The sequence below is a fragment of the Myodes glareolus genome, chromosome 1 (assembly GCF_982192425.1).
Source record: "Myodes glareolus chromosome 1, mMyoGla1.1, whole genome shotgun sequence".
NCBI lineage: Eukaryota > Metazoa > Chordata > Mammalia > Rodentia > Cricetidae > Myodes > Myodes glareolus.
The window spans coordinates 64,060,943-64,070,739 of NC_142026.1; the positions used below are offsets into that span (position 1 = coordinate 64,060,943).

A 9,797-nucleotide genomic window follows, 5' to 3' on the forward strand; every position below is an offset into this window, starting at 1 on the left:
GCTGAAGACGCGGAAGCGAGGGGGCGGGTGCATCGAGCCCCTTCTTGGGCCTCCCACGTTAACCTATTCCGCCCTTACTTCGCTTCTCTCGCTGTTTCCGGGTCTTCGGAGATTCCCATTGGCTGAGTCTCTGGTTCAAGTGACTGTCCCAGTTTACAAAAAAAAAAAAAATCATGTGTCCTACAGAATTTTGCAAAATATTAAAAAATACGACACGGAAACTAACGACTTGTCTAACCGCTTTCCTATTGGCCGGAGCTCGACTCATGTGACTCCACACGGAAAAACTGCCTCACTTCCGCCAGGCGGCGAATCCCTCGGGTTCGGAGCTTCGGAGACCTGGTATGGCCCTCTGGGACTGTGGTGTCGGTGTCTCCCGTTAGTGTCCCCCCCGTGAGTGTCCCCCCGGTGAGCGTCCCCCGTAAGCGTCCTCGCGTGAGTGTTCCCCCGTGAGTGTCCCCGCGAGAGCGTCTCCCGTGTTAATGTCCCCCGTGAGCGCCCCCCGTTAGTGTTCGCCCCCTCCCCGTTAGTGTCCCCTCGAGCGGTCGTGCTTTCCGCGTCCGCCCTGGCGCCTGTGTTGCCTGCGAGCTGGTCAGGAGGATAGTGGAGGATGTGGTCTGTGCTGGCGGACTCTGGGAATTCTTGGTTACAAAGCTTTTTGTAAAAATTATTTTGTATTACACTGAGACAGGGTCTCTCTGTGTAGTTCTGGATGTCCTGGGACTATTGTAGACCAGGCTGGCCTCGAACTCACAGAGATCTACCTGCCTCTGCCTCTGCCTCTCGAGCCCTGGGATTAAAGGCGTTATTATTATTTTATAGTTGCTTAGTTATTGTTGTGTGTGTGTGTGTGTGTGTGTGTGTGTGTGTGCGCGCGCGCGCGCGCAGAGGTCGCTGGACAACTTGACAGGCCTCAGATCTTGAGCCTTTCACCATGTCCGTCCTGGGGGCGGGGAGAAGGGAGTCAAACTCACAAGCACTTTTCCCCCTCACTGACACATTTAGTACCAAAGCTTTGCTTGGCCGGTCCTCCGTTTCCCCAGTGTACACACGTATAATACTGAGATGCAGAATTCCAACCCATGTGTACACCAGAGGAACCTGAGGCAGAGCCGGAACTGGCTGGGGGTGACGGTGGAGGGACTGGTACTTCGGACCTCACGTCCTCGCGCTCCTCTTCTCCAAGCTCCGCGCCATGGCATCGTCCCAGGGTCGGCGGCGGAGACCAGGGACGGTGGTACCCGGGGAAGCGGCGGAGACCGACTCGGAGCTGTCTGCGTCCTCGTCGGAGGAGGAGGAGCTATACCTGAGTCCCTCTGGCCCGACGCGCGGCCGCCCCACGGGGCTTCGTGTGGTCGGAGAGGCAGCGGAGACCGACTCGGAACCAGAGCCCGAGCCCACGGAGGCGCCGGGAGACCTACCCCCACTCGTGGTGCAGCGCGAGGCGGCGGAAACCTGGGGCACCGAGGAGACCCCGGCCGTGGCGCCTGCGCGCTCGCTTCTGCAGCTCCGGCTGGCAGATAGCCAGACGCGCCTGGACCACGATGTGGCGGCAGCGGTGAGCGGCGTGTACCGCCGTGCGGGCCGCGATGTGGCCGCCCTGGCCGGGAGGCTGGCAGCTGCTCAGGCCACGGGGTTGGCAGCTGCCCACAGCGTGCGCCTGGCTCGCGGGGACCTCTGTGCGCTTGCCGAGCGCCTGGACATCGTGGCTGGCTGTCGCCTGCTGCCGGACATTCGAGGGGTACCAGGCATCGAGCCTGAGCAGGAGCCAGGACCAAGAGCTTAGGCAGACACGCTGTCATCCCCCTCCCACACACCTGACTCTGCCCTTGATCCCGGATCACCGTGGTCCCCAATGCTACTGTTTATGCCAACAGAAGCCAAGGCCTGGCATCTTCATTGATTTGTCCCGATTATTTATTTATTTTTATTTTATTATTATGATTTATTTATTCTTAGCACAGTTCTGGGATCCCCACCCCCAAAACTGTGTCCAGGTTTTGTGGACATCAACTCTGGTCTATTTCCTAAATTAAGCTTTCTTTTGCGATTCTTCCCTGGGTCTAGGCTTGCGGGGAAAGGGCTCCTTCTGGTTTACATGCCCAAATGGTGGCCACTCCTGACCCAAGGAGACCTTTCTACACACCGCTGCAGGACCCAAGCTGGGCCTACGTGGGTAGTAACCCTTAACCCTCTTCTGACACCCATCAGGCCCTTTGGTCTGGGGCAGCGCCCCCTGGTGTTTTGACTGCTATATGACATGACTCCACACAGTAAAAACCTACCGCTCACTGTGTTGGTTTCTGGATACTGAAAGGACGTGGGTTGCTGACCTCGCTGGGCACTGAGGACAACAGCTTCGTTTTTGCTTCTTTGGGTCCTGACTTTACTCTCTTGGCTCTATTCATATGATCTCCCTTTGTCTTTTTGCCTGGTCCTCCTTGTCCCAGTCCTAAGCTGACTCCTAAGATGGGGAGGTGGGAGAGAAATTCTCTGACTGACAAGGCATTTCCCCATGAAGTCACTTCCACTGTCTCCCTTCTGACCAAGGGTGAGTGGGATGGTGATTTCTCCAGAGAAGGGTCTCAGAGACACCTGCCTGGCCTATTTAAGGTGAAGCTGGGGCCTGGACAGCTCTTGGAGCAGACCTCGATGGCAGCTCACAGCCAGCTGCAGCTTCAGCCCCCATTTATCCAAGCCGCCTTCCTGCCTTAATAGGCGCCTGTACTCAGTACACGCGCACATACACATACACACACAAATGAAAACCTCACAGTAAAGCTCTTAGAAGATCAGAGCCAGGAATGGAGAGATGGCTCAGTGGTTGAGAACCCTGACTTGTCTTTTAGAGGATTGGGCTTCAATTCCTAGCACCCATATAGCAGCTTTCAATTGTCTATAACTCCATTTCCAGGGGAGCTGGCACCCTCCTAGAGGCAAACATGCAGGCAAAACACCAATGTACTTAATATTTTAAAAAAACAAGATAGAAAAGAGAAAAGAAAATCGGGACCCTTCATTTTTGTCTTGATAATACATTTAGTATATTAAATTAATTCACTCCTTTTAGGGGTGCCTGTGGTAGAGTACAATATAGCAGTCCCTGTCCTGTAGAGACATTAATAAAATTGTCTATAAATAGGTTTCAGGGATTGGTTTATTTTTATTTTATTTTTTGGCACTGTGAGTAGAATCATAAAGAATGGCATGCATGTTGGGGAGGTGTGAATGCCAGGTGGCCTGGTCTTGGAAGAGGGTGATCACATGGCCTCCCCAGGAAAGTGAGGTGATGATCCCAGAGAGGTAGGTGAAATGGGGTGGCCCCAGAACAGCGCATGCGAATGTCCTGGGCTGCAAGACAGCATCTTAGCTTTTTATTGCTCTGACAAACTTTCCCTAAAAACCAACTTCTGAAGAGGACAGGTTATAGGCTGGGGAGATGGCGCATAGGGTAAGGTGACTACCACAGGCCGATGATGAGACTGAACCTAAGAACCCATAGTGGCAGGGAGCCAGCCTCCGAAACGTGCCCTCTGCCCCCCCACACATGCTGTGGCACATGTGTGTCTAAACCCATGCATTGCACATACACAAATATGTTTTTCAAAGGAAAATTTATTTATTTATTAAAAAAATTGTTTGTGTTTTAGTTTTTCAAGACAGGGTTTCTCTGTGTGGCCCTGGCTGTCCTTGAACTCACTCTGTAGACCAGGCTGTCCTCGAACTCACAGAGATCCCCCTGCTTCTGCCTCCCAAGTGCTGGATTAAAAGTGTGTGCTACCACCACCCAGCTGTATTTATTATCTTTAATTGTGTGTGTGTATCCGGGTGAAGGGTAATGATGCCGTGGAATCCAGAAGAGGCATCAGATTCCCTAAAACTAGAGTCACGGAAGTTGTGAGTTGCCTTGTGGGTGCCGAGTTCTCTGCTGCAACAGCAGGTGCTCTTAGTGATGGGCCTACAACACTGGTTTGTTAATTTCTGTGTACAGATCCAATTAGTCCCCCAAATTTACTAATATCTCAAGATTGAGATATTTGACCAAATAAGAGGAGGGAATGACTTTAAGACAATTCTGAAGTCATTTCTGACAATTCCAAACCCTCTCAGTCTCTGTGCCTTAGTGCTTCCCCTCCTCCCCTGGGAACCAAGGACCTAACAGCTACACATGCACGTACTCAGTTCCTGAACAATTACCCATACACGTATGTTTTGACTCAGTCCCCTGGGAAACAGGGTCAAAATGACCTCTTACCTCATCTGATCTGACAATAGTTCTCCAGCCAATTATTGGTATTAGCCCTTTTCGAATAAGCCAATCACAATGGTCAAGGAACAACCCCTCTTGTTTCTATGGGGCCTTCTCCTTTAAAATTAGACTGTACCAGCTATTTGGGGTCTCTAGGCTTCCCGAATGCTGAGGGACACTGTCATGACAGAATTAATAAAATCCTCATGCTTTCGCATCGGCTGTGGTATATGAGGTGGTCTCTGGGGGCGACTCCTTCTCGGTTTAGACACTAGAGTCCACTAGCCCCTGAGCCAACTTGCTAGCCTCGGCTGCTCACTTTTACCATCCTCTCTAACACAACTTGAAGTTCTTTGCTATGGCAATAAGACACGAGAAAGAAATACGCAGAGCTATCAGTGTACAGATTTTGGGTAGTAGGTCAGTTCTACCTTCATCACCACCATCCCTCACGTTCATTCCCTTCACCATGACACCATGTCTGCTCAGAGCCCCCCCTCCCACAACCTTACGCAGTGAATGTGATCTGTCTATGACTTTCCCCCCCAACACAATCACAAACCTGGTATACCAAAGTAACACAGTGGTGGTCTTCTCCCCCCGCCCTTCCCCCAGCGAGCAGTGCTCCTGACCTCAGGCCCCAACTCAGTCTTTACCCTGGAGATCTCTGTTCTCAATTACCTGCGGGACTTAACAAAGTCCTCACCTCTGGTCTTTTCTCCATCTTTGCTTGCTTGTTTGTTTTTATTTCTCAAGACAGAGTTTCTCTGTGTAGCCATGGCTGTCCTGGAACTCACTCTTGAACCAGGCTGGCCATGAACTCAGAGATCAGCCTGCCTCTTAAGTGTGGATGCTGGGATTAAAGACATGTGCGACCCTATGTCTTAATGAGGAGTCTCTGACCTTATATGGAGGGAAACTTGGGGGATGGGATGAGACTGTAGTTCTGTGGTATTGTGTATGCTTAGAGTCTGGGCAGCTGTGGGTTCAACTCCTAGTACCACTCCACTCCAAAAGAAAGAAAGAATCATCCAGGTAGTGGCACATGCCGCCTTTAATCCCAGCACTCAGGAGGCAGAGGCAAGTGAATCTCTGTGAGTTAGAGGCCAGCCTGGTGTACAGAGTGAGTTCTAGAAAAGCCAGAGAAACAGAGAAACCCTGTCTCGAAACCCACCCCCCCCAAAAAAAAGAGGGAGGGAGAAAGGAAGACCGCCACAGCTGGGCTTCTTAACCTTTGGCTTCCCCCACAGAAGGAGGGGTGAGGAGGGCATGAGACCCTCACCTGAGTGTCCAGCCACTCCTCCCATGCAGCTGTTTGCAGCTCTGCCCTAACTGCACCTCTGTGAGGGAGAGCACAAGCCTGCAGGCTGGGAAGGAGTAGGGAGGGGCTCCATCCTCATAGCCACGGGGAAGCCATCATCTCCCTGCGTGCAGACCTTCCTGTTGGGCAGCTCCTGCACATAACCCCTCACCCTTGATCTGTAACTAAGCATAATAAACTCTCTGGTTCCTGTAAGTGGAGACTTTTTCATTTCCCAGCCACCCAGACCCAAATAATCACACAAAAACTATATTAATTACAACACTGTTTGATCAACAGCTCAGGTGTATTCCTAGCTAGCTCTTATATCTTAAATTAACCCATTTCTATTAATCTGTGTATCGCCATGAGGCTGTGGTTTAAGCAGTGAGATTCTGGAGTCATTCTCCTTTGGTAGCTACATGGTATCTCCCTGGCTCCACCTTCTTTCCTCTTCTATCTCTGCTTGGATTTCCTGCCTTGCTGTATTCTGCCCTGCCATAGGCCAAAGCAGCTTCTTTATTAACCAATAATAATGAAACATATTCACAGCATACAGAGGGGAATCCCATATCATCTTCCCCTTTCTGTCTAAATAAAAAGGAAGGTTTTAGCTTTAACATAGTAAAATTACATATAACAAAACAGGTATCAAGCAAGAATTACAGTTATAATATTTATTTGTAAATCTGTTTTATATCTGATTTGTCTTTTATAATAACTAAAGAAACTATAACTATCTATCTTTAACTCCATCAAAGACCTTAGAAGGATATAATAATACCTATGTAAACAGGAAGAGCATTGTAAGCAACTTCCAAAACTCTAGAACTGACAGGGATATCTCACTGCCTGAGCAGTCACCCAGAGTTCTTCTGTAACATTGGGGCATCCATCTTTAGTCTACAGGCCCATAGTATACAGCAGACTTTTCCATGAAACAAGAAATTTGAAAGACTCTTTCACCTATATTGGCAATTTATCAGTCACTTTCTTCTGTATTCTGCAGAAGGTCTGGCAGTTTCTTCCGTGAACCAGGAACCCTAAAGGACCATCTAGTCTTTTGAAAAGTTCAGCAGTCACTTTTCTGTGGGTCCTGCATGTCCAGTTCATACAGCATAACATCAAGCAGTCCAGGCAAGAGCAGTTTCTTGCCCAAATGGCTATCCTTGTCACATTGAAGACAAAGTCCATAACAAGTTTCTTTGATGCCCATCAACCTCTCTGAAGTAATTGATGCTGCCAGAAGCAGACATGTCTCGAGAAAAGTCTAAATTCTTAAAACTTTTTAAATGCCATATTCTGTAGGTCTTTGAAGATTAACTGAATTATATCTTTGCATATCTAGAAAACCTAACTAACGTGACTACAAGTTTGACTATCATAAATGACTATTAACCTGTAATTTTAAATTATATGTTATGTTTTTAAATGAGCTGTATAAACATAATACCTTAAACAAGGGTAGAAATATACATATGACAAAATTGATCTTAAATTTGTATCAATAAACCAAAGTCCATACCAATGTAAAAGGTTCCCCTGGGTAAACTTTGGTGGAATGGTGTCTCTGCTTGCCTCTTGGACCCTGGAGGAGGGGTGGACATTGTGTAGTCTCCCCAGGGAAGGAATCTGAGCATGGGGCTGACGTAGGCATGCCGTCCTCAGTCTGCATGTCAGTGATGTCATCATCAGCTGTTACTACTATTCTTGAGACAGTCTCTCACCAAGCCTGGAGCCCAGGGTTTTAGCTGGACTGGATGGACTGGGAGTCCTGGGGATCCCCTCTCCCTAAACCTGGACAAGGCTGGAGGGCAGTCAGCCTCTTGGTCCTCCTGGCTCTGTGCTCCACAGAGCTTTGGCTATCAGAGCATGCAGCCATGCCTAGCCATCTTTGTCTTTTGAGACAGTCTCTCACTGAACCTGGAGCTTGCTGTTTTGGTTAGTCATCCAGTGCCTGGGGTTTTTCCGTTTCTGTCCCCAGCACCAGGGTTACAGGCATGCATTGCTACACCCGGACTTACCTGGGTGCTGGGGACCTGAACTCAGGGTCACATGCTTAGGCATCTTTCCAGTCCACTTAGTAAAGGAATCTTTTTTTTTTTTTTTTTCCGAGACAGGGTTTCTCTGTGTGTAACAATCCTGGATATCCTGAAACTCACTCTGTAGACCAGGCTGGCCATGAACTCACAGAGATTTGCCTGCCTCTGCCTTCCAAATGCTAGGATTAAAGATGTGAGCTCTCACCATCCGGTTTATTAAAGGAATTTTAATATAGACTTTAACATGATGGTGAGAGAAAAAGCCATGCAGGACATGCACGTGGGTCCTCCTGAGACCTGTGGCTGATTGTCACCTTGACAGAGCCTGGGATCATCCAGGAGACCCCCCTCTGCTGTGCCTGTGGGGATTATCTGACTTTCCCTACCTGAAGCAGGAAGCCCTGCCCACTGTGGGTAGCACCATCCTCTGACTGGGGTCCTGGACCAGGGACAGAAAGGGGCCTGAGTGACAGCTTGGCTCATCCTTTTCTGCTTGCTGTTGTGGATGCAGCGTGACCAACTACTTCCAACCCTCACCACCTTGACTTCCCTCCATGATGAACTGCACCCCAAACCATGGCCAGGATAAACCCCTTTATCTTTTTCTCACAGCCACAGGAAAAGGACTAGACAGCTGCCCCGGACCTGTGTCTCATTTATTTGGCATACAGCTGTCTCCCTTCTCTAGCACACGTACAAGCTCCATGGAGGGGGTGGTGGGAATTTGTTTTGCTTAGAGACCGGGTCCTGTATGCCATTATGTAGCCTAAGGTGACTTTGAATGCCCTGTGGAGCCCAGCCGGCCATAAACTCTCAGCAACCCTTTTCCCTCCACCTCCCAAGTACTGGGCTGTAGGCATGAGCCACACTCCAGGAGGCGGAGAAAAACTAGGGTGCTTAGTTGGTCAAGAGCAGAGGTGAGGGGGGTTGAGAAAATGGTTCAGTGGCTAAGAGCACTGGCCTTGGAAGCATGCAAACCTGGGTTCCAATCCCCAGCCCACGTGTAAAAAGCCAGGCATAGCTGCGCATGCTTGTAACCCCAGCACTGGGTGTGGGGAAGACAGTGGATCCCAAGAGCTTGCTAGCCAGCCTGCTGAGCAGAAAAGGGAAGCTTCCGGTTCCATGGGACCTGTCTCAGCACAGTGAGGCAAAGGGCAGCGGCCAGGGGGTTGGGGAGGTGAGTGGAGTGTAGGGGTTGGGTGGGTTGGGGTGGGTGGGGTGTGGGCGGGTGGGTAGGGTGGGGTGGGGTGGGAGCAACAGAAGAGACACCCAGTTACGTACTCTGTACACATATGGGTACACACAGTGTGCGTACACACACACAGAGAGACGCACACAGAGGTTGGGGCTAGACAGTGTCTCCAACCAGGATCTGGCTGGGTCCAAGTTGGAAGAGAACCCAGCTAGAATCTGTAATTGGTGCAGGCATTACTGTAGCTGCTACTAGGGGATTGGCAGGCATGGGTACTAGGTGGGGTCAGGGGTGGGGCTGAGGGCCTGACACCCGCCCCCTTCTAACCCTTCTCCAGAGCAAGAGCACAAAGTACATGCCAACTTCGCATGATACATGGAAATGAACCTATCAGATGTCCTCATGGCCGCCCATGCCAGTCTCCCGCGTGAGCGCAGGGTCCCTGGGCCAGTTTTCTCTGGATGGCTGGAGAGACCCAGCACAGTGAACACTGTATACATGGCCTGTAGATTCTAAGTGTGATTAAGCCAGTGCCCACTTACACTATCCTTAAAGTGGGAGACTATTCCTGGCCTTCTGGGCGTCTCTCTGACTCTCTGCCGCCCTCTGTTGGAAATCCTAAGAAGACGGGTTGTTGTTGCCTGTGGGAATTCCCTGAAACAGTAACAAACGACTCTGCTGAGTGAGCCACTTCCCACACAATAAGCCACCCAACACCTGTCTGTCTATCTTGAGCCTGGTTCTGATCCTTCATATTCTCCGGTTCCAATTTTTCAACGATTACTTTTCTGTGCTGGCGGGTGTTGGGGGGCAGTACTGCCACCTAGAGCTTATGGATGATCCACATTTTTGATTTTTTTTGGGGGGGGGCAGGGGCTCATGTGTCCCAGGCTACCCAGAAAATTCCCTGGGGATAATTTTGAGCTCCCGTTTTCCGGGACTATAGACCTGTGCCAATGTTTCAGACTGCTTTTTAAATTTTTGTTAGAACATATATTTGGATTTTCTTTTTCT

General features: G+C 50.0%; 1 protein-coding gene across 3 annotated transcripts; it reads left to right on the top strand.

The window, feature by feature from the left end:
• Nucleotides 1-14: 14 nt before the first annotated feature.
• Nucleotides 15-3,144, top strand: Bloc1s3 (biogenesis of lysosomal organelles complex 1 subunit 3). 3 transcript variants are annotated; one of them, XM_048433336.3, is made up of 2 exons: nucleotides 15-408; nucleotides 1,187-3,144. In XM_048433336.3, exon 2 carries the CDS (start codon nucleotides 1,196-1,198, stop codon nucleotides 1,784-1,786), a length of 591 nt encoding a protein of 196 aa, XP_048289293.1. In that variant the 5' UTR covers nucleotides 15-408; nucleotides 1,187-1,195; the 3' UTR covers nucleotides 1,787-3,144. The 3 variants fall into 3 exon arrangements, with proteins under 3 accessions (XP_048289293.1, XP_048289294.1, XP_048289292.1); XM_048433337.3 differs by having other exon boundaries at nucleotides 15-393; XM_048433335.3 differs by having other exon boundaries at nucleotides 17-342.
• Nucleotides 3,145-9,797: the final 6,653 nt, after the last annotated feature.